The sequence below is a fragment of the Miscanthus floridulus genome, chromosome 3 (assembly GCF_019320115.1).
Source record: "Miscanthus floridulus cultivar M001 chromosome 3, ASM1932011v1, whole genome shotgun sequence".
Lineage (NCBI taxonomy): Eukaryota > Viridiplantae > Streptophyta > Magnoliopsida > Poales > Poaceae > Miscanthus > Miscanthus floridulus.
Genome location: NC_089582.1, coordinates 104,698,668 through 104,723,554, shown reverse-complemented (window position 1 = coordinate 104,723,554; position 24,887 = coordinate 104,698,668). Strand labels below are relative to the sequence as shown.

Below are 24,887 nucleotides of genomic sequence, written 5' to 3'. Positions count from 1 at the left end.
TCCGACTTCTGAGGAGGAAAAAAAAAATCGTTACAACCCGCTTGGCTCGTCGTAATAATGCCATCCAACGACCAAGCTTTCTCGAGACGACACGAGCGCGGGCCGCGGCTCGTTTTTTTTTTGAAAGAATGGCTGATTCTGATTGCCGTGCGTCTGCATGTGGGTCCGGTAAGTTCTGCGTGATGTGATCCACAGTATGGCCCACTGAAGAGAATTTTTTTATTATGTTTAATTTTTTTTCAAAATATTTGAATTGATGGATTTTTCTGCTAGCTCATCTTAAAAGCTCATAACTTTTTATATATGAACTAGGATGAGTATAAATATAAATTTTATATGAAAGTTGTAGACAAAAAAGAGATCTACAATCTTTTAGTTTGTCTTTTTCATGTGAAGTCGTTTTTTGTATGAAAAGTTGATGCAATGTTTATATGTGTATTTAGACCTGAATATTAAATAGATTATTCGGGCATCAAGATGGCTTTACAAAAATATTGTAAACTACATGATCATAGATCTTTTAGATATCTAACATTTTTATATAAATTTTATCTCTATACAAGGTTATATGAAATGATTTTTAAAAATATGTTGCAATAGCTAGTGCATATAAGCTCAACGCCATTTGAGTCTATGACGATGCCCTGTTCTGCTTGCTGAAATTTGGCTGATGCTACTACTGATGCTGATTTATTATGAGAGAAAAATAATATTCCTTCGCTGAAAAAATACCGCTGATAAGTTCAAACGAACAGATGTTTGGACGTGGTGAGGAGTCTTTTTATTGAAACAAGAATGGTTGTGCGTCTGCACGTGGGTCCAATAACTTCTGCGTGGTGTGATGTGATCCACGTTATGGCTCAAGTTATTGGACCCACGTGCAGACGCACAACCATTCTTGTTTCAATAAAAAGACTCCTCACCACGCCCAAACATCTGTTCGTTTGAACTTATCAGCGGTATTTTTTCAGCGAAGGAATAATATTTTTCTCTCATAATAAATCAACATAAGTAGCAGCATTAGCCAAATTTCAGCAAGCAGAACAGGGCATCGTCACAGACTCAAATGGCGTTGAGCTTATATAGAACTGGACCAAAAGCTCGTTAAGCTGGCCCGTTTAAAAAATGCTCTGATTAAATTTGTTTTTGAATGAAAAATGACTTGATTTTGAATAACTTTTCGACTTGGCTCGTTAAGCTCAGTTTGAAGTTATGTATTAAACAATTCAAGAGATTATGATAAATATACCAATTTTGAAGAAAGCTCGAAAATAGTCACATATGAACATAAAGTTCGTATAAAAGTTGCTTTTAACAATGAAATCTACAACCTTTTAGTTCACAACATTCTCATTTAAAGCTATCTTTTACTAAAAAAATTGATATAGTGTTTAGATAAAATTGTACCGGTTTTTGTAGGTGTCAAAATGACCTAAATAAAAAGACTTGGACTACAAAGTTGTAGATATTTTTTGTCTACAACTCTATATTAATATTATCTTTATTCGTGTTTATACATAAAAGTTATATTTTTTTAAGATGAGCCGGCACAAAAAGTTCTGCCAATTCAAACAACGGTAACCAATATTCCACCATCCTAAGTAGCGGTGGGTCCTTCATGGCATTTCAATCGGCGGTGACACTAGTTTTATGTGAAACTGGTGGTAGGATTGTCGAGTGCGACACTACCTACCACGGTTTAAATCTTGGGGTCACACCTTTTTTTCTGGATTTTTTTCAGAAAAAATAGGATACACACGTGTACGCGTTCTGTGGTACTGCGCGTTTCACACACACAGGAGGTTCTCTTAACCTCTTTGTTTGAGAGTGTACGGACGCGCACAGGTGTATGTGCATGTGGTGTGAGTGTGGAGTATGAGAGTTGTGTGCATCCACTTGTACTCTCTCAAAAAATATATTTTACATTTTTTTTCTTTTTTACAAAACATGATTTTTAAATAAAAAATATATCTAAGATCCCACAACTGAAAAATATTTTACCAATTGGGCCCATAAGCCCAACATCTCAACATGGAGAAGCCAAGCCCATGAACAAGATTGGGTTCATTTCTGCGAGAACACCTAGCCGCCGTCCTCGATGCTGGCCTCCGAGCGAACCAGACAATCATTCCACGCCTACACGACGACGGCATCCAAGTTCCAACCATGTAAATTTTTATATTTTATATAAGAAAAGAGTTCAATTTACCTTTCCTTAACCATGGTGGTTGTTTGTTTTTTCACACTGACCAATAGAAAATGTTGTTTTATCTTCCTAGACTTTTAAAACTATTTGTTTCTATACAGTGAATAATGATTTTGATGGTGACTTTATTATATGACGCAACATCAGAAGGGTAAATTGGACTACATTGAAAATTCAGAGAAGCAAATTGGACTAGAAGTATTTTTTAAAAAATATCCAAAAATCATAAAAATAATTTTTCAAAATTTTACATCGAAAAATAATGCAATTAAAACCTAAAATTTGGTTTAATCTTAGAAAATTTATTTTAACTCAACAAATTATGAAACTAGTTTCATTTTTTAATCATGCTCTATCTTATAGTGCATAGCTTATTTTTTAAAATTTTTATGGACTTATTTTGATGCCTATTTGATTTTTATAGTAGAAACTCTCATTAACTATTATAATTAGTCGATGTAGAATGTAAAAAAATGCTCCACGTAATCATGACCAAGTATGTGTGACAGGGGTGGGCGGTGGTCCCTTCCAAGGATACATTTAAAAGTAGTTGTGTTAGCTTTTGTAGGTGCATGCACCATCCGTGCATACGGTTCCGACAATACTCCAGTGGCGCTTCTGCGTAGCCCAGAAGATCAACATTGACTAATTAATAGACAACAAAAGCTTCTGCTAGCATATAAGCACTAAATTTAATCCATAAATATTCAAATAATTTCAAACTGGGCAACATAAGATAGAGCATGATTTAAAAAAAATCCAAAACTAATTTCATAATTTTCCAAGGTAAAAAAATATCTATGATTTTTCTAAGATTAAACGGATTTTAGGATTCATTTTCTATATAAAAATATTTAGATTTTTTTTTTCTAAAATACTATTTTTATGAATTTTTGGGTATGTTTAAATATTTCAAGTACAATTTACTCTCGTGAACTATCGACTTAGTCTGGTTTACCCTCGTTTGACGTGGCGCCACACCAGTAAAAGCATCATTAAAATCACCCAAGATGCAAGTTGGGAGGATCAAAATACTGATTTTGTAGTTCAGGTTGAAAAATCGAACTATCATGATAGTTGAGGGAGGTAAATTGGACTTTTTCTGAACTGTGATCCTCAGAGATTTTCAATAAATATATTGAGTATGTGTTTGATTTAGTTTTTGGAAAGTTTTTTTACTGCTAAAAACAAAACGTTAACCAAATAGATGGAATTTGAAGCTATTTTTCTAGAAGGAACTGCTTTCGTGTAATACGATTTTCACAGCATCTTTGCCCATTCTTTTGGATTTCTGATTTTTTAGATGAATGAAAATAGAGAGATGTTTTATAGTTGTTTCAAGGGAAATAGAGATAATGGTATGTTTCATAGTTTCAATAAAAAATCTTACAACTTATCAAAGCACATAATTTATACCAGTTTTTTATACAACTTACATCTTACAACATTTTTTCAGGGCTCATAGCTAAACAATCAGATCCTAAAATATATTTTGTCCTCCAAAAAGTTATTAAAAGGGCCTCAAAATATTTCTTGACTTTAGAATTTGGAGAAAAAACTATTATAGCAGAATAAGAAAACTAGCCCAATAACTTTTTTTTTGAGTGGAAGGCCCAATAACTTTTCATACATGTGGACTCCTTTTCCCCCTTTTTTTCTCGCTGGGCCACTTCCGTCGTTCCTTTCTCTCCGCCCGCGCCGCTCTCGGCCTCTCGCTGGGATCTCCACCCACGTCGCCGTTCTCCTCCGCTAGCGCCGTGCCGCCACTTCTCCTGCTCCTCCGCCAGCGCCGCCCCACGCCACGGCGCCGCTTCCCCTTCTCTCCTCTTCCACCACCGCCGCTCTCTCTCCTCTTCTCTTCTGCCAGCGCCACGACTTCGGGCAGCGAGTTGGGGGCTGGGAGATCCACGCTGGCTGGAGCTCGCGGCTGCAGTCAACTTCACCCGGCGTTCGGCTTCCTCTACGGCGGCTGCCGGTACCAGCGCAAGCGACGGCAGGGGAACGACAGTTGGAACTACCGGCCTACCGCCAACAATCTTAGGTATTGCGGGTTCCTTTTTTTCGAGGGGTTTGAGGATGTATTTTGAGAGGTTGAGAATAAAAAAATCTCACTGGGGATTGGAACGGAGATCCGCTGGAAACGGTAGTTCTTTTTTTTTTCTTCATTGGGGTTAAGAATGGGGGAGTAGTGATTAGGAATGGCATGGAGGCTCCACTACGCCGAGTCCTCCAGGAGTCTAGAGTCCTGTCCATTGCTTGGCTGCTCGGTGCTCTTGAGGTACGCGATGCTGCTCTCCTATTTCGCACAACAGCTCATTGCACGACACCTCCCTCTCCTTAATACCCATAGGCCAACACCTGACTTGCACACACAGCACGATTTTGGCTCTCTCATATCACACGGCTGCTGTCACCAAGTCCCAGCGCATGTAACATTGTTGCTCATTGCTGCATTGGCATCGCCTAAACACCTTAATCTATGCATTAAGCCCAGTGAGCACTTCACAAGTGTCTTCCTACCAAAAAAAAAAAAAAAATCAGGTACGGGAAGGGGGGTGAATCTCCTAGATTTGAGGGAGAGAGGAGTGATTTTGAGTAGTTACTGAAAAATTTTAGGTATTGGTAATGGGTTATGTAATCCGTTGGAGCCCTCTCAAAGTTTTTTGGCATTGGGGATATTGGGGATGAGATGAGTAATCTGTTGGAGCTGCTCTGAGTGTCTTATTCTGATTTTTTTTTTCGAAAGCATTTCTAATCATGAATGGTGTAATATTCAGCTCAATGGACATTCGAGTACATTAGAATGGTATTTGCATAAAAAATTCCTGTGATGCTAAAATTTTGAATTATTGTTGCTACATCTCTAGCAACGAATCTAATGTCTTCATTCTGTATTTACTTCCTTTCCCTTTTTGATTTACTGATTCCAAACTCTGGTTTTGTCTTTTAAATCCAATCTGAACTTTAAGTAATTTTAGATGTAATCCTTAATTATTTTGCTACATCTACTATGCCTCTTCAAGTTTAGTGCTAATTTTTGCTTTATTGTAGTGTTTGACTTCAGTTACCTCTGATGTTGATTCAGAATGTTATTGCATAACCTTTTTGTTTCAGATAAAAAAAAATCACTGTCAAAATGCTTTACGTTTCAGTGTTGAACTAAACATTTTCCTATTTTCTGAGTATCCGATGTCTTTTGATTTGTCAACAAACAAGGCAAAATTTCTTTGTTCTTATATTTCAATCCAAATTTGCTTATTAGGTAATTTTGGCAGTTGAATAGCAATAAATTGGAGTCTCTGGTGCGCTTCTTCCTTTAGCGTTTTCAGTGCTGTATGATGCTGAGATTAACCCCTTGTACCGTGATTCTGGCACACAATCACCAGAAAGCTTGGTCGACTGGCTCGCTGGTTAGTGTCTAGGGCGTGGGTCACAGATGTTTAAAAAAAATGGTTGAAGGGGGCGGTATAGAATGACTGACCCCAATCTTCTCTGGTTGATGAAGTTTAGACTGATGAGTTATGATGTCCCATGCATAAGCAGTTATAGATGATTAATACAGATAATAGAAGCAAAAACTAAATAAGAACAACAACTTGGGCATTGTATGCTGGCCCATCCAGCTCAATACTCTCTACCCCATGGGGGCTTGGATGTTGTGGGAAAACTGCATGTTCAATGGTGTTCCCCTAATGTCCAGGAGACTATTAGGTTTATCTAGTAGGAGAGTGGGCTATGGAGTCTTGCTTGTTCTATTAGTTTGTCAGGGTCTGATCATCCTCCCTGTTTTCCCCCTTTGTGACCAGGAAGATGAGACGATAGATCACTTGTTGGTGGCTTGTGTTTTTACTCCGCAGTTCTGGTTCCTGTTGTTGCACAATGTTGGGCTTCAGAACCTTTCCCCTCAGCCAGGGGAAGATTCCTTTGATGAGTGGTGGTGAGGTGCTAGTGCAGCTTTGGCTGGTCAAGCTCGGCAAGGTGTCAATTCGATTGTCATCCTGGCTGCTTGGTCTCTGTGGAACCTTCATAACCGTTGTGTGTTTGATGGGGTTTTGCGCAATCTTTCAAACCTCCTCTCAGCTACAATGGAGGAGATGAGGTTGTGGAGTTTGGCAGGGGCCACGGGGATTTCATACCTTGCTGCCCTGTCTCACAATGCGAGTAGCCAATCATCTATATCCAGTCATCCACCAAATCTAATTTCAGAGTTATTGTGGCAACTGGCAAAACTAGAGCTAACCCATTATAAGATACAGTACATGCTCCTGCTGCCTCAATTGAGTAACCAGCACCTACCATGGCCATTGCAACAACAGCAACAGACATGAGAAAATTCCTTGTTTTGTTTTCCTGAAAATCATTTTGTTTGACCCCTAGCCCCTTTATTAATTCTTTTATATGATTTGAGATGAACTTACCATACCATTGGAGATTTATAATCAGTCGTCACCTATTCCTAGCTGTGTCTCATTTGTTTTTATCAACAAAAAACAGAACACATTTTCTAGTTATTTTCTATTCCAAAATTCCAGTTACTTGATCTTGCTCTTGGAGGATTTATCAATAAAAAAACAATAAATTAGAGTCTCTAGTGTGCCTTTTCCTGTAGTGTTTTCAGTACTGTGGGTTGCTGAGATGGTGAGATTTGACCACCTTGGCTGTGATTATGGCACACCACCATCCGCGTGGCCTGTGCATTCTTCATGCCAAACAAGATTTTGAGCTCTTTATGATAATATGTGTATCCACTACAAGTACTAATACTCGAACCCAATGTGTATAAATCTTACTATTGCTGGATTCTTATTATGCAGCAAGGATTTATGGATCCGAAAGAGAAGCCAGAGGCAACCAGCAGTCCACCACCACCACGGCTGGACTGCATAAAATGCTTTGATATGCTCTGGTTCTGCTACTCGCCATTCCACCAGATGCAGAACTATTACCGGCATGGGGAGTTCGACAACTGCTTCGGCAAGTGGGGCGATCTTGTGGACTGCCTCACTCTCAAGACAAAGCGGGCGGCAGAGGTGGAGGAGATCCTCATCGCGCGGGAGAAGGCCAAGCCACATATCTGGACCTACCGGACGGTCGATGAAGCATCGGAGAATTGGTGGCGGATGTACAAGCATTTTGTGATACTGTCACGACCACTGTCAGGTTCTGCGCAGCTTCGTCCCAAGTCTAATGAATCTTGATAGTTGAGGGAATTTATGCAAGTGTTTTGTTTGCATTTATGTCGCGCTATGATACTTAGCGATCATTTCTGTTGAAAATCTTATTGTAACCTACAAACCAAAGAGATGGAATCATTGAGGTAGGCAAACAATGTACTGCTGAAGAATGAGAATCTGAAAACGTTTTGAATTCAGAAGCAAAGAAATGAACAAAGTTTCATTTGTGTTTTGTTTCTTGTTTTGCAATCAGAAAAATGGGAAATGTTTCCATTTTGTAAAGGAAGCAGTAGTAGACTAGTAGTACATTTGAAGAGTGCATGTGTGTTCCCAGTTCTGATCCTGTGGTGTTTCCTTTGTAAATATGCAACGCTTGTACTGCGAATTCACGATGACCGACCAGTTTTTGTGTACCCTACGGATCAAAGTAATGGAATCATGGAGCGAATGATGTGTGGATCTGAGGCTTGTCCTTAATTAAGAGTTAAGAACGTCAGAGAAGAAAAAACAGATGTTGCAGCTTGTGTAGTTAATTTTTTCTCACGCTGCTGCACATACAGTCGGACTGAAGCAATTCCTCTTTCTTTCGCTGAAAAGCCAGGTTGCGTTCGCTGAGCGTTCAAAATGTGTAGAGGAGCCTGTTCGGATGGCTGGTTCGTATCGTTGCTGGTTCATGAAGAAGTATTGTTGGCTGGTTTATGTGAGAGAGAAATATTGTTCTGGCTGAAAATTTACGATCGTTTACGATGAGCCACGGCCGAACGAAGAGGCTGGTTGTCAGTAGAAAAAAAAAATGTAGAGGAGTCTATGCGATGCGACTGCTGTGTACGACTTGCTGAAACAGGTAGTAGTGCTGAACTGCTGAAGACGGTTGTGCTCAGGCACCGAAATCTTCGGATCTGAAATCTTAAACGAAGTGAGGCGCCCAATCGGCGGTGATCCACCACTTCCCCGTCGGTGTCATGTCCGCCGGAAGCGAGAAGCCGTACACCTTCGCGACCCCCTCGGCTGTCCCGGGTCCCTTCTCCCGCGGCTCCGGCTCCGCCCCCACACCCACCGCGGCCGCGACAGATAGCACTGGGATGAGCTCGTCCTCCGGGGCGCCGACGAAGAGCCGAAAGCCGCCGTTCCGGCCCGCCGTGGACGACACAAAGCCCGTCCTCCGCGATCCGGTTCGTATCCCACTTGGCCAGTAGGAAACTAGGAAGTGTTCCTCGTCGCATCTCTTGTTCGTGCAAAGTTGCTGATTTAGAGGTTCTGGTTCTCTGATTTTTGTGGGCGTTGTTGCAGATATCACGGTCGGACCTGGCGGACACCGAGGAGGTCGTGCTGCGGCTGCCGCCCTTCCCCTAAGATCGCGCCACCCAATGGTATGCAGTACTAGCTACTATTGTGTGTCTGGGTCCTGGTTCTGCTTCTGTCACTCTGTGGAATCATTTTTAGTTCTGTAGCATTAGCAACGATTGTGCATGCTTTGGTTTATCTGTTGTTTATAATGCTATAGGTACTAACAATATTCAGGAGTTGAAATGGTCCGATGTGTAATCATCATAAGATTAAACAGAGACAACCCACATCCTCTAGTGTTTCTTAGCTCATTTGCTCAAGGATATAGACGGAGATCCTGATTTGGCAGAAATAGAGTCACACGTTTATCCACAGCTCTTATTAAGTAGATTGGGTGTTCTCGTTGATTGGACCCTTTTTGTGGAAAGCATTCTTGTTCCAGACAATGTAGTAATGCTTAAAATAATGATTTGCTTTATGAGATTGGCATAAGAAAATAAAGAAGAAAATGTTGAGGATTGAGAACATTTAAACTAGTATATTAGGTGGTGAGATTTGAAATCCACAGGTACAGCCGAAAGTTGAATTCAAAAGAGAAAAACTCTGCTAAGTTATCACAAATACTAGTTTCATCCTGTAGTGGCACACCAGGAGTGTACTAGTATTAGATCGGTGCTGACTTAGTGTCAGTTGCTACCTCACTTGCTATTCTTTATGATTCATTTGTGACAATGAATCTATCCTTATCAATAGCCTGATTATTAGATTTTTAGGTCTCCCCCTTCCCCGCATTTAACCATTTACAATGTCACGGAGAAATGGCTAAGCAACTAACTTGTGAAGGTAACAGGTAATCAGGTATAAGTGCTGCAACAGTGGAGTATCACCGGGTCGTAAGAAGTAAGAACTAATAATGTTTGTTTTGTTTATGGCATGCAATCATTAGAAGCTACAACAATATGATATTGAACATACTGGCTGCATCTGACTCTGTGGCAGCATGGAATTGTATCTTTTTTGCAATAAGAAGCCCAAAGGAGCTGCAGTTTATTGTTCTGGAGTGATTATGCTTAATGAAATCATGAACATATGTATACCTATAATTATAGCTCTGAGGCGACTATAGACTAGAGCATCATATACAGTTTTTCAAGTGATAATCATGATATATCATTCGTTGTCCTATCAATGGACATAGAAGGCGAGAAGACCAGTTCGATTCATGTAATTGTACAATTCTGTTCAGTAAAGTAGGATAATCAGTACTTTATTTTTCATCTTTTCTGTTTAGCTAATCGGACTTTGATTTATCATTATGTGCTACATTTTGTACTCATGGCACGCATCTTAATATATTTGCTGTCCTAATGATCAAGCTATGTGTTTTCTTTGTTCTTGCAATCTTATTGCGAGTTCTGAGTTTATTCATGAGCATAATTGCTTATTTTCTCGTTTACTCATATTGTAGAAGATTGTCATAATCTGCTGAAATGCTGCTACCTGTTTGTTTTACAGCTAAGTCTGTTCTTTGTTACTTCTCTAATTTGTTCCGTTGGTGATGCTTGCAGTTCTTTGTTGAACCATATTAATCGATCGAAAGAGTGGTGCCCTTCCTGTGCATGTTCGTCAACTGGTCAGTTTGTTCATTGGAAACTTTGCCATCTAATTATTGTTCTGGACCATTAATGGTTTTTGTATTTAACTGGTATAAACTGAGTTATATAGAAGTAATGGTAATTGGTGATCTACATACATGTTTGATTTATCCTGGTAAATCAGGGTTAAATTACTAGTATCAGAATTTGCACAAGTGGTGCTGAGACCTGAGGCCGAGAAACTATGTATGATATCTGCACATTTATCACTAGGCAATCCCTTGGTGTCGTGGGAGATTTCGAAAGAGCTTAACGCTCGTATTTTTCAGCGACAACACGTTCAGTCGGGAACAGTAAAATTCAGCCGGGAACGGTACTCCTCCGTACCAGCCGAACGCAGAAGTCTGGAAAATCTGGTCGCAAAAGTCAAAGAGGAGCTATGGTATGGTGTGTTGCTAGCGCCAAATGCCTTTGTGAAATCATTTCGAGTCCTTTGTCGCCTCTATTAAAATTTGTGTTTTTCTTTTTGTGACTCTGACGGTCACTATTCACTTTATTATTACTTAATTAATGCCAGTTTATCTTAGAAACAATTGGTGGGGCAACCAGATTAATGGCAATGCCATATTGCCATCTTCCTCAAAAATGCCCAGACACTTCTCAGCACCAGCACGATAGGCCATGCTATCTGTGTCGACGACTCCGTGGCGCGGGCGCCTACCTCCGAAGCAGGGACACCAACGGTGCCAGTGAACCACGGTTGTTGGAGAGCGGTGGCGGCCGTGAGCCTCTCCTTGGGGTTACACGTCAGGAGCCCCTTCAAGACATCGTACCCATCCTGCGACAGCATATCACCGGGGAAAAGCTCGCGCAGTCGGCTGTCGCGGCGCGGTCGTGGCTGGCGGGCTCGCCGCCGCAGCACCTTGCTGGCCATGAACGGCGACATGAATGTCTCGAACGTTTCCTCGGCCGGCGCGCCGAGCAAGTCGAAGATCTTGTCGATCTGTTCCGCGCCGTCGTCGCCCACCTTGAACAGCACCTCGCCGGACAGCAGCTCCGCCATGACGCACCCGATGGACCACAGGTCCACGCGCTCGTCGTAGTCGGATCTATACATGAGCACCTCCGGCGCCATGTAGGCTACCGTGCCTGCCCTGGGGTACGGCGGCCCGGACTTGGCCGCCGTGGACACCGCCAGCCCGTAGTCGCAGATCTTCACGGCGCTGCCGTCCTCCTCTTTGACGAGGACGTTCCGGGTCTTGATGTCGCGGTGGATGATGCGGCGCGAGTGCATCGCCTCGGTGCCGGTCAGGAGCTGCCTCATGACCCGGCGCACGTCGGCCTCCGGGAACGGGGCGCCGTGGACGCGCAGGTGCTCCTTGAGGGCGTGGCGCAGGCTCGGCCCGACGTATTCCATGACGACGGAGTACGCCTTGGTGCGCGGGTCGCGTGCCACGGCGTGGAGCCCGACGAGGTTGGGGTGGCCGCCGCAGGCCGCCAGGAAGCAGGCCTCACGCAGCACTTTGCGGACGTCGGGGGATTTCTTCCCGTCTCGCCTTCGTCGGAATTTCTTAATGGCGACGGTGTGACCGGTCTTGCGGTGGCGTGCCTTGATGACGGCGCCGAAACTGCCATTGCTGATCTCGCCTATCTGCTTGTAGCTGCGGGTGCTGTCCACGCACAGCCGCCGCCGCCTCCTATTCCTGCGGTGCTTGCGAGCGGCGGCGCCGTCGTCAATCATAGCGCAGATGGCCGCGATTCTGTTACCGCTCATGGGTGCTCCCCCGGCGGCGTACTCGTCGATCTTGGCGCAGACTGCCGCGAGCCGTGTGGCGTCCATGATCGTTCCCGACGCGATGAGCTCGTCGCCCGTCATGCAGCGTGGCACCGTGGCCCGCCGGGTGGAACTGATCGCTTGGCGACCATGGAGATCGAGGCGGTGTTCTGACCCGGGACGCGACAGGAGTACACCGTTCATGTGACCTAACTAGAGGCGGCTCCGGCTCAGGCCGAGCAGTGTTCGGATTCGGGTAGGGGTAATTTGGCTCAATTATCTTGTCAACATCATTATTGCATTAAGCATCCACTTCAAACCAAATTACAGAGGCTACAAAAAAAACATCAAAACCAAGCAGAGATTCTAGTTAATACTTAATCCTCCGACCAAGAGCTGACCTAAAACAAAGTCAAACTAGCTCATCGCCGGCCCGATTCCGACTTGGTGAGGCTTCTCAGCCTTCCGAGGATCCTGACCTTGCCCTCCCACCCCAACCCCTTCCTCCCCTTCTTCGTCGGCGACCCGTCGGAGAGCTCGGCCGCGGAGTCTTCCCACTGGCGGAGATCGTCAGCCGCGCTTCTCCTCGCCTTCAGCTCGGCGGCGAGCTCTGTCACCGCCGCCTCCGGTTCGTTTCTGTTCCTAAGCAGCACCTCTCCGACCTCGGCCGGCGTCATCTCTGCGCCGCCCCTGATGGAGTCCTCGGCGGCGTCGAGCATCTCGTGGTCACCAACGCCGACGTAGCGCTGCACCAGCTCTCGCATGGCGTGCGTGCCGCACGCGTCGAGGCGGACGTGGACGTCCATCCTTCCCGGGCGAAGCAGCGCGGGGTCGATGCCGTCCACGTGGTTCGTCGTGAACACTATGATGCGCTCCTCGCCGCAGCACGACCACAGGCCGTCGGTGAAGTTGAGGAGGCCGGACAGCGTCACCTTGCCCCGGTGGTTGCCGTCACCATTGTCACCAGCGTCGGCTTCGTCGTCCGAGTCGGATGAGTCGTCGTTGTAGGAAGTGGCGTGGAGCTTGCGTCTCTTGTGCATCCTCTCGGAGGCTAGGCCTCGGTCGCCAGTGAGGTGGAGGGAGCAGTCGATGTCCTCGATGACAATAAGCGACCGGTTGGTGGTCTGGATTAGGAGCGCGCGGAGGTCGGCGTTGGTGGCCACACGGGTGAGCTCGAGGTCGAACACGTCGTAGCGGAGGTGGTTCGCCATGGCCGCGATGAGCGAAGACTTTCCGGACCCGGGCGGGCCGTGCAGGAGGTAGCCGCGCTTCCACGGCCTGCCTGTCCGGCGGTAGAACTCCCTGCCTTCGGAGAAAGCCGTGAGGTCGGCGCGGAGGCGCGCCTTGAGTCCCGGGTCGAGCGCGAGCGTGTCGAAGGTGGCCGGGTGGCAGAAGGGCACCGACGCCCAAGCCGCGGCGCCACGCGGGGACGCCGCGTTGGTGTGCAGCCTCCGCGCCCGCGACGAGCGCTCCAGGTGGTCCGCCGCGTCGGCCAGGTGCGCGAGGTACGCCGGGAGCACCGCCGCGGCGTGCCGCTTCGGGAGGCGCAGCGAGAAGGACCGGCGCTCCTCGAGCGAGTCCTGGAGCGTGTCGGCGTGGTGCGTCCACACGGCGCGGTGGCCGTTGAAGGTGTCCGCGACCGAGTGGTTCGGGGAGAGCGACACAGATGGCGGGGACGGGGACTGCGCAGCGCCGTGGCCGCCGGAGACGGCGGAGGAGCGCGGCAGCGAGAGCGTGAGGCGGGGCGGCGGAGGTGAGGAGAGGAGGAGGGAGCGGTGGAGGTAGAGCTGGACGTGGCGGTAGAGCGCGTTGGGCTCGACGGCGGCAGAGCCCAGGAACTCGGGCACGTCGAAGTAGGAGTAGGGCGTGAGCGAGTCCTGGAGCGACTGCCACAGCGAGTGGAGCAGGGAGAGCAGCTGCGTGGGGAGGACGTTCTGCAGGATGGTGAGCAGGCCCAGGAGCGACCACATCTGCGACAGGAACTCCATCTCTGACTCTGAGCAAAGCTGCAACCCTTGCTCTTGCTCTACTTGGGTTTTTGGTATGGTTCTTGGTGTAGCTGGAGAGAGTGTAGTGTAGTGTATATGTATTGCAGTGTAATGCAGCTTGGTGAGTGGCCATGGCATCTTCTTCTTGGGGGGGGGGGGGGGGGGGGGGGGGGGGGGGGGGGGTGGAGAAAAAGGTACACACTAGTGCACTACGCCTGAATCTATGCTTGCATGCATGCTCCAAATTCCAAAAGGCAGATAAGAATGATGGATAAGTATACTATTTGACGATCACGACACCGTCAGTCATAGCCTCTGTGCTGACATATTATCATCATAATTAACAACGATTTATACTAGAAAACAAAAGCATAGATACTCCATGATTTTGTAAGGTCGAACTCATGTGACAAGGATTACAACTTGCGCGGGAAAGCTCTATAACTGCACCAGGATGTCAATGGAAAAGGCTGCTTGCTAAATCACACAATGCTTTTTTTCTTCTTATTTAAAAAAAATTCTTGGGTTCATCTGCTTTTCCGGAGCAAAGATCCTTTGCTGTGTAGTATTTGCAGTAATCTCTGGTTAAAGAAGGACGAAGAATATTTCGCTGTGGCTCAGCTACAGACGAACGGCCTGTTCGCTGGTTGGTTTCTGGGCTGGTTTGGGCTGGCCGGTGCTGGTTTGTTGTGAGAAACCAACAAGCGAACAGGCCGGAAGAAAAGAGGCTGAAAAAAGATCTGAAAGGGACAGAGAGCAAGGTGCAGCTTCTCTTTTGCACACGTTGTTTCGTCATCTTTAACAGGGAGAGGGTGGAGGCACCTCGGCAGCTGGGAAAGGACACGGTGGGTGGTGCACTGGCGCCACTGCCGGCGGCCGGCCTCGCACTTGGCACTTGCTGCCGAGAAAAGCAGGACTGTGCGCACGGAGAAGGCATGAGCTGCCGCATAGAATGTTCTCTCCAGTATTGCTGCTGACACCCCCACAAGCGTCCTCACTTCTTCTCTGTCGGACTGACACTGACAGCGAGGTGCTCTGGCGCCTGACTGACTTCGAAACTCACTTCGTTTGAAAGTGACAGGCGAAACACACTCCGTTTACAGAAACCAAATGAACTTCAACAGAGTTCGAAACCGAACGCACTGGCCACTAAGCACTGGTTAGTAAACATTTGTGCATGAACCCTTCTTTCTTCAGTGAAATTGGCAGTTTGGCAGTATCTTGTGCCACTATGGCTACACTCGAGGGTCGAAGCACCCTGTCAAGTGTCAACAAGACAAAGAACTCGGGCGGAGATAGCTTGCTGCTACTTTCTTCTACATACCGTACACAGGTGGATGTCACATGGGAATCAAACTCGCACGAAGCGCATTGGATTCTTACGCCCAGACGAAAGTTCAATCTGCTATCATCATCTCCCTATCTTTGTTGCCAAAGCAGGGTAGATTAGTTTTACCAAAGGCTGGGATTAAAGGCCCTAATTGTCCTTTGTAGCTGACTGACGGGCGCCTTTTGTGGGCAAGGAATATATGCCAAAACGAAAATCCATCATTGCGAGACGGTCCTTTCCGTCGCGTGCAAGTGCGTGCAAACGCCCTTCTTTTTTTTCTTTCGACATGGGCCGAAATTGCAGTAGAGCAGCTCGGCTCAGCAGACATCACGCATGGCAGCATGTGAAAGAACAGGAGCTTTACTATCTGATTATTATCATGCTCTCTTGCAATCATCCGGTCTGCTATCTCTCTTCTGATTTCCAAACTCGGCAATGTTTATGCTACAAATGTGAATATAAACTAAGGTTAAGTATGCTTGATTTCATGATTCATGAGCAATCTGAAATTCAACTGAAAGCATATGAATTTAGAGACTCAGATACTGGCTGTTATGGATGATAGGAAGATCAGCAACATTTTTTTGCAAGAAATAAAAAAGGCCTTGGATACTTCCCTGCCTTTGTGCTCTCTTTCCCTGATAAAAAACATTTGGCACTTTCCTCCAAAGGAATTTTCCTTGCATTTGGCATCAACCCGCGGTATTCTCCATACACATGGCTGGGAATCTGATTTTGAGTCCCGAAAAAACTACACTTTTTCTGAGCGTGCAAACTTTAACCTTTATTTGAGGGGGGCTTTTGCGTTGCGTCTTTCGTGGAAACTTTTCTTTTCCTTTATTTCAAGTGCATTGAGCTACCTTTGGCGTAAGATAAATTAATCACTAGACTAGTCTGGCCTTTTATGTAGTGGGTTGTTCCATTTTTAGATGAGTTAAAATTGCTCTAAGAAGTATGGACAAATTCAACTTGCTGCACTAGCCGGCCCGTCTAGTTTCTACTGAAATTTACCTAGCCACTGTCAGGTGGTTCGGAGGTCCTAAGAGAGTTTCCACGTTAATAATTATATGAGAGATCGTTAGGATAAAATACTAGAACTCTTATAATAATAATAAAACACTACTACAGAATGGACTTGTTGTCCCGGACGGTAACGGCCTTTAGTCCCGGTTACCGCGTCGGGACAACAATCCCAGGATTAAAGGCGGGTCATCGAGCCGGGACTAAAGAGGGACCTTTAGTCTCGGTTGGTGTTACCAACCGGGACTAAAGGCCCTCCAGCCGAGTAAACGTGGCCGCACCCTTTAGTCCCGGTTGGTAACCCCAACCGGGACTAAAAGTTCATTTTCTTTTTCTTTTTTTTTAAATTTATTTTCAGTTCAGTTACACGTATTTGTTTAATATATAATATGTTTTTATGTATGTATTCTACGCTGCTAATATAAATACACGCACGCATATAATTACATCTAATTCTCATCTCGAGCATTATTATATTCGAATAAAGTATGAACTTATATATATTATATATATATATATGTATATATACAATACTTTCATAATCTTGTTCTCGAAAATAACGATATCAATAAACATTTAATTTACATCATTTATTCCTTAGGATCAAAGTAGAACTCGTCGTTGGGATTTATCACTTTTTCTAGAAGATATCCTGCTATTGACTCTTGAACTGCTTTCAGATGGTCTTTTTGCATGACCCTTCGTTTCAACCATTCAGTCTTGCATTTGAAATAAAAGGAAAAGTATTAATACATATATATATATATATATTCATTTAAAAATAAATAAAAAATTGATATATACGTACTCTGAGGACATCTTTAGGAGTTCTTCTTATGTGCACAGTGATAAATTCACAAACGTAGTATCCACACAAGTTATTACCTGGTTCCTGCCATAAACACCACTGTACGAGAAGATTATTCTGATCATCTCACACGTAAATTGAAGTACGATATAGTAATTAAACACGTGGGAAAGTGTATATAGTATAATTTACTGGTATTTCAACTGCATTAAGTGGTGCCTTGCAATCCTTGCGATGTTGCCGAGTAAACTCTTTCCAAACCCTGTGCGACCAATAATGTACGATCGTTAATAAATTATGGCAAAGTCTATTCAATAATAGTTGTGCGTGAAAGATCGAAATTACCTCTGGATAATGTCTATCATATCTTGGTATAGTGCCCGCTCTTTTCTCAACAAGTCAAAGATTACTAACCGACTTGAGTTTAACTCAATGACAATGAGTATCCAGTGAAACCTGCATTGGTTTATACACACACGTACATGCATATAAGTTGTATTGATAATACATAAAATGTGTAGACTACATTATTATTAACACTTACTCAAAGTTGTATGGGAAAAGTATTGTTGTCTTGTCGTGCTGCTTCATGAAGAACATCATGATATTCTCCTGTGCTTCAGATACCCACCGCTCCTTGACAATAATACCGGTTTTGAATACGATATAAGGATCAATGAAGCCAACACTGGTGTCTTGTATTCTTTGGAGCTCTGACATCTGGAATATGTATATAAATATAAATTATATGTGAGGATAATTATATACACGTACGCATAGAAGTGAGTTTATTAAATAAAAGTAAGAATCACTTACAAACAAAAGGAGCTAATGATTGATTTGTCCAGAGCGTCCAAGTGGAATAGTTGATGCAATTCTTCGAAACTAATATGTAAGATGTCATCGCCACGGAAGTAATGATGGTCTCTAAATCTAACAAAGATCCACTACTCACCCCTGCCACACGCCTGCATGCACCACTTGTTGAGCAAGTATATTTGCGTACCCAATTCATTCAGAGCCGCAGGGTTGTACAGACTTTTGCCATATTTATAAGTCTTCCAGGTATCAACTTTCAGGTTCTGGATTGGAGCTTTGCCCGTCAATTGATCCAAGGTTAAACCAGTATCTTTAAAAAAAGCATTAAGGGCTTGAACCGACACTTCTCCAGAGTTGTCTGGTCGATAGACTTCTATGTTGGAACCATATTCATTAGCAACAACAAGATTTTGCATTGGTTGCTTCTATTGTCCGAGCTGTGGGACATCCTTCCCTGATGCTCTTTTCCTTTTCTTATTTGCATCATGTGACTTCACGAGGGAGCGGTCATAGTCTGATAGTGGCGAAGGCTTACGAAGTTCAATCATCTTTTTCTTGTGAGCATCGACCTTCTGCCTCAGCACCTCTCGTGGTAGGTAAAAGTACGGCTTCTCCTTAAGCTTCGCTTGACTCTTGTTTTTGGTATCTATAAAAAAATCTTTCACTTTTTTGTCTTCTTCAGCTGCTATTTGCTCATCAGTCTTTTCAGGAAATATTTCTTGAGAAATAACTCTTTTTCTCGGGGTCTTCTTTGCCGCCGGGACCTTAGACGTCTTTGTAGTGCGTCGCTGTGGAGGGGGTGAGGGTGGTGTTGGAGACCGGCATGGAGGCGATGTGGCCGGTGTTGGTGGAGACCGGTGTGGAGGCGTTGGAGATCGTTGTGGAGGCGGTGGGGCCGGTGTAGGAGTTGGAGATCGTTGTGGAGACGATGGGGCCGGTGTAGGAGTTGGCGATCGTCGTGGGGATAAAGTTGTCTCACCCCCCGCGACGCTGTGATGAGATGGGGAATGAATGATTAGGCTAGGCTGGGGGAGACCCTGCTACAAAAACAAGTTGTGTGTCAATTATTTTTGAAGCCAATAGAAAATTAATGGAAAGTAATATTTCATTCACTTTCATTCGTACCTAGGGTGAGGTAGGGGAAGCGGTGGCGCCCTAGGAATGATGATGAAGCGTTTGCGCCATTGAATAAATGTCTTCTCTGCTTCTCCTAGTGTCTTCTCCCCATCACCGCCTTCAATGTCAAGAGGAACATTGCTGTAACCTTTGAGCACTCTATCGACCGAGACGCTAGCATATCCAGGTTGAATAACTGACCCATGGATTCTTGGTGTCTTCGTTCGGTCTATTGGAGATACAACCCCGACAGCCACCATGATTGATGCATTATTACCATCTGGAATGTGCAGCTCACATGTTGTTAGAGGCTCGATAATGTCATCAACAGGGAAGCGCAACCCAGCGTCATCTTGAATAACTGACAGCTCCGTAGAAGCACAACTGCTTTTCATCTGACCAACGGGGCTAATGGTGACTCCCGGCATTGATTGCGATTGCATTTGACTCATTGCTAGCTGCACTTGCCTCTTGATCTCCTCCTGCATTCTTGCCTCAAGAGATTTTTCTCGTTCACGTGATTCAAGCAATGCTTGTCGTGACTCATCAACAAATTGCTCCAATACACGGATTCATTTTGCTTCCTCATCCTCCTTTCTCTGGCGGCTTTTGTAGGTATCCTTGTCTGCTAGGAATGCGTGTAGCCACAAAACTGCCCCATAGCCTCTTGTTCGACCACCATGTTCGGGATTCTCTAGGGCATATGTCAATTTATCCTTCTCTCTATTGGGCTTAAAAACACCACTATCAGCTTCTTCCCTAGCATGAGCTAGTCTCTGTGTTGCTCTCTCAATTTTTTGGCTAAAAATTAGCTTGCCAGTGTCTGGGTCTAGGCTTCCCCCATGAGCGTAGAACCAATTCTTCACGCGTTGAGGCCAGTTCTTCTCTATTGTTTCAGGTATGATTCCCTTGGCAGTAATCTCTGCTTCTAGGTTCTGCCACTTGGGAATAGCACTCCTATAACCACCTGATCCCATGCGATGATGGTATTGCTTCTGTTGGGCATTCTGTCGATTCCTCATCACACGTTCCTCACTGTCTTGAGATGTCTTGTATTCTACGAAGGCATCCCAATGGGACTCCAACTTGACAAACGCCTTAGCATTGAAATTCGACGTAGCATTCTTCAAGATAAACTTTTTATACAATGTCTTCTTTCAACTCTGGAACAATGTTGCCATCTTCTTCATTGTCCAATCCCTCACTAGCTCCTTCAAAGCATCATCTGCTTGTAATGTGAAATGCTGAGTGATATCTCTCCAAGCTAGGTTCTTGTCACGATCAGATACAAAACTAACATTAGAAGTGGATATCTTCTGCTTCCATTCACGAGCACTAACTGGGATCCTATCCCTTACAATGAACCCACATGATTGACATATGTCTTAGCATGTGGTCCCAATGGTTTGCCGATGTCGGTGTCGAATTCTGATATTATGAACGACCCTCTAATGGCTTTTTTGGCCCTCAGACTTTCCTACTTTTGTCGGTGGTTGATGTAGATCCAGAGACCGGCTACATGAGTAGAAACACAATGATTAACAACAAATATACATACGCATGCATCTATAAGAGATGATAGATAATCGAATATACCTCGCTAGTATTTTCTTGCGCGACAATTTGTTGATCTTCAACCACCGGCATATTCAGGATATCCTCATAATCAGCAAAGTACTGACTCGTGTCATCTACATCCATATTGGTGCCGGCATTGATAATATCTGCCATTATGTCATCACTCAAGTTATCATCCGGAGCAGCCATTTATATCTTTAAGATAACACATAGATAGAATTACTATGGTACATAACATAAGTACATGTGATAACACATATAGAATTACTAAATCCAATTAAATATAATAACACATAATATTTTATAAGGATAAACAATAATAAGGTATAGGCTTTGGAATCGAATCAAAAACACTTTCGATCCAAAAACATGGAAATAAGTACATGTATATATATACACATAGAATGATACAATATATTTTCTCTCTCTCTCAACACATAGAAATAAGTGCATATGTCTATATTTCTAGATATGCATGTGATACACATAGAATGTCTCTCTAGATATACTTTTATCTCTCTCTCAACACATAAAAATAAGTACATGTATATATACATATAGAAATAATTAAGTACATATGTATACATATAGAATCTCTCTCTAGACATAAATATATATAGAGAGATAGAATATATAATACTATAATAGATAATACATTTTAATCTAACATGAAATTAGATAAACTAGTAATAGATAATACATTTTAATCTAACATAATAAAAAACTATAATAAAAACTATCTAAAAAAACTATCTAAATAAAATACTATTAAATTTTAATACCATTTAATCTAATATATCAAAATATCTAAAAAATAACTAAAAAACTAACAATAAACTATTAATTAAAATTTAATACATTTTAATCTAACATACAGCCGAGACTTTATAAAAAAAATCTAAAAAACATTGGCCAATCGAGAGCATGCATGCAGATCAAGAGTACTCGACGGAGGCCGTACGGTGGGCGGCGGCGCGGGAAGCGTAGGCGAGGAGGGTGGGGGGTCGGGTGCGGCGGCGGAGACGGGATGCGGCATGCGGGCCGGGAGAATGGGCGGCCGGGCGGGGGTAGACGACGGCGGCGGGCAGAGACGAGCTCGACGACGGCGGATGGCGCGGTGGGCGGGGGGAGCGACGGAGGCGAGATCGAAGATGAACAGAACAGACGTTCGATTATATAGGCCGGGACCCTTTAGTCCGGCTGGTAACACCAGCCGGACTAAAGGACATTTAGTCCGGCTGGTAAGACCAACCGGGACTAAAGGGTTGGACCTTTAGTCCCGGTTGGTCTTACCAGCCGGGACTAAATGTCCTTTAGTCCGGCTGGTGTTACCAGCCGGGACTAAAGGTATTTTTGGGCGGGCACCGAAATTGCCGCCCACCCTTTAGTCCGGTTCTTGGTCTGGGCCGGGACTGAAGGCCTGAAAATTTTGGCAACCCGCCAGCGTAATTGGAAAGGCCTGGGATTTTGATTTTGTTTAATACTAGGTTAATCAATTAATTCCATAGCAACTTCAATACTTTGCAATATTTATTTTAAAAAATACTATTGATTAACTAATTATTTATTGTAAATAGGAAAATTTTGTAACCTAAAGTTTTTAATTCTTTTATGAATATAGAATATAAATGTTACTAATACTAAGTATTTTGTTAATGCAAAAATATATTTATAACTTAAAATTAATAAAACTAATATTATTCGATAGGAAATTTTTATCACATTATTGTAACGTCAATGTTTCAATTTTGTCTCGGTTTTTGACTAAAATTGACAGAAAATTTTTGTTGAACCTATAAAAATAAAGAAAATATAGTATTTTTTGTTTTACAACTTTTTCAAATGAAAAAATGGCCTATATAAGGATTGTATATATTGATGAGCTTAACAAACTCGGTATTCAAAACTTTTCAATTTGAGACAATCTAGGGTTCCGAAAACTAGTTTGTAGACGTCGAAATTTAAAAATCACAAATTTGAACTGTCCAAACTTTCTTAAATGGAAAGTTGACCAAAACAACAATTGTAGATCTTTTTGAGTTTAACAAACTTGGTATTCAAAACTTTTCAATTTGAAGTCATTTAGAGTTCATAATACTAGAGTCAAAGTGTTGTTTTTTCATTTGACCAAATTTGACTTGGTCAAACTTGCTCAAATGAGACACTAAATGACCTCAGATGAAAAAACTCTGAATACCAAGTTTGATCATCTCAGCAAGATCTACAATTGTTACATAGCTTGTTTTCCCATTTGAGAAATTTTTATCAAACACTAGTTACAACTTCTTGAATCTTATATAGACTTTCTAAAACTATGTCACATACTTGTGAAATTTAAACTACATTTTGTTTAAGATTTCTCAAATGAAAAATGTCCTATATAAGGATTGTATATATTGATGAGCTTAACAAACTTGGTATTCAAAACTTTTCAATTTGAGACAATCTAGGGTCCCGAAAACTAGTTTGTAGGCGTTGAAATTTAAAAATCACAAATTTGAATCATCCAAACTTTCTCAAATGGAAAGTTGACCAAAACAACAATTGTAGATCTTTTGAGTTTAACAAACTTGGTATTCAAAACTTTTCAATTTGAAGTCATTTAGAGTTCATAATACTAGAGTCAAAGTGTTGTTTTTTCATTTGACCAAATTTGACTTGGTCAAACTTGCTCAAATGAGACACTAAATGACCTCAGATGAAAAAACTCTGAATACCAAGTTTGATCATCTCAGCAAGATCTACAATTGTTACATAGCTCATTTTCCCATTTGAGAAATTTTTCAAACACTAGTCACAACTTCTTGAATCTCATATAGACTTTCTAAAACTATGTCATACACTTGTGAAATTTGAACTACATTTTGTTCAAGCTTTCTCAAATAAAAAAATGGCCTATATAACAATTGTGAAGTCATAACATATTACATAATATCCGTCTCTAAAACATAATATATTAAACATGCATCGTTGTATCATGCGGGCACAACAGTGAATTTCTTCTTGACGTATGACCCTTGGTTATGATCTTGTCGTAACCATGGAGTGTCTTCATCATTTAACATGATGCTTGGATCTTTTTCACTATGAAGGGTGGAATTCGGACATTTCTTTCGTAATCTTCTGACATGTCTGACTTGTCTTCAATTCCCACTATATTTATTTTCCCAGAAAGAATATGTGGCGCTTTGGCTCATTGATCATTGAGTTGATGTCTTCGTTTTTTCCTCTCTTTGATTTTGTAGACATGTCTTTCACATAGAACACCTGACTCACATCGGCAGCAAGGACGAATGGTTCCTCTTTGTACCCAATATTGTTGAGGTCCACTGTTGTCATTCCATACTCTTTGTCGACTGTTACCCCTCCTCCGGTCAGCTTCACCCATTGGCACCGGAACAAAGGGACTTTAAAATTAGGTGCGTAGTCTAGTTCCCATATCTTCTATGCGGCCATAATATGTTTGTATATTCCCATTTGGATCTGTGCCATCTATGCGAACACCACTATTTTGATTGGTGCTCCTTTTATCTTGGGCAACTGTGTAAAATGTATTCCCATTTATCTCGTACCCTTGGTACGTGAGGATATGCCATGATGGTGCCTAGCCAAAATACAGTTGCTCATCAATATTGTCATCGCCTTGACATTCTTTTCGCAACCAACCACTGAAACTTTCCATGTGCTGACGCCTAATCCAAGCTTCAGTCTTCCCTGAAACTTGGATCGTAAGAACTCCTTATGTATCTCGATGTACGGATGCACCAATGAGAGTTCTGAAGAACTGTGTAGTGTGCTTTATTGAAATAATCGTCTTCCATGCCAATATATGTTTTCTTCCCTAAAGTTCCTTTACCACTGAGTCTCCCCTCATGTCGTGATTCGGGAACGCCAATCGGGGCAAGGTCAGGAATAAAGTCAACACAGAACTCAATGACCTCCTCTGTTCCATAGCCCTGGGCGATGCTTCCTTCAGGCTTAGAACGGACTTTCACATATTTCTTCAAGACTCCCATAAACCTCTCGAAGGGGAACATGTTATGTAAGAACACAGGTCCAAGACTAATCTCCTTCACCAAATGAACTAGGAGGTGTCATGATATTAAAGAAGGATGGAGGGAACACCAACTCAAAGCTGACAAGACATTGAACCACATCATTCTGTAGAGTAGCTAGTTCCACTGGATTGATT

At 43.2% G+C, this 24,887-nt stretch overlaps 2 protein-coding genes across 7 annotated transcripts; one reads left to right on the top strand and one right to left on the bottom strand.

Annotated features, from left to right (window-relative positions):
- The first annotated feature begins 8,221 nt into the window (after nt 1-8,221).
- LOC136546332 (uncharacterized) lies at nt 8,222-10,854 on the top strand. Of its 6 annotated transcripts, none has more exons than XR_010781330.1 (5): nt 8,222-8,552; nt 8,671-8,750; nt 9,518-9,567; nt 10,236-10,300; nt 10,592-10,854. XR_010781330.1 is itself a non-coding variant. In XM_066538306.1 (3 exons), exons 1-2 carry the CDS (start codon nt 8,343-8,345, stop codon nt 8,731-8,733), a joined length of 273 nt encoding a protein of 90 aa, XP_066394403.1. In that variant the 5' UTR covers nt 8,222-8,342; the 3' UTR covers nt 8,734-8,750; nt 10,236-10,522. The 6 variants fall into 6 exon arrangements, 1 of the variants encoding a protein (XP_066394403.1); XR_010781329.1 differs by having other exon boundaries at nt 10,536-10,854; XR_010781331.1 differs by lacking the exon at nt 9,518-9,567.
- Nucleotides 10,855-10,872: 18 nt separating this feature from the next.
- LOC136544157 (uncharacterized) lies at nt 10,873-14,135 on the bottom strand. The gene is made up of 2 exons (XM_066536410.1): nt 12,464-14,135; nt 10,873-12,206 (listed from the first exon to the last, which is right to left on the bottom strand). The coding sequence occupies exons 1-2, from the start codon at nt 14,022-14,024 to the stop codon at nt 10,873-10,875; spliced, it is 2,895 nt and encodes a 964-aa protein (XP_066392507.1). The 5' UTR covers nt 14,025-14,135.
- Between the last annotated feature and the right edge of the window lie 10,752 nt (nt 14,136-24,887).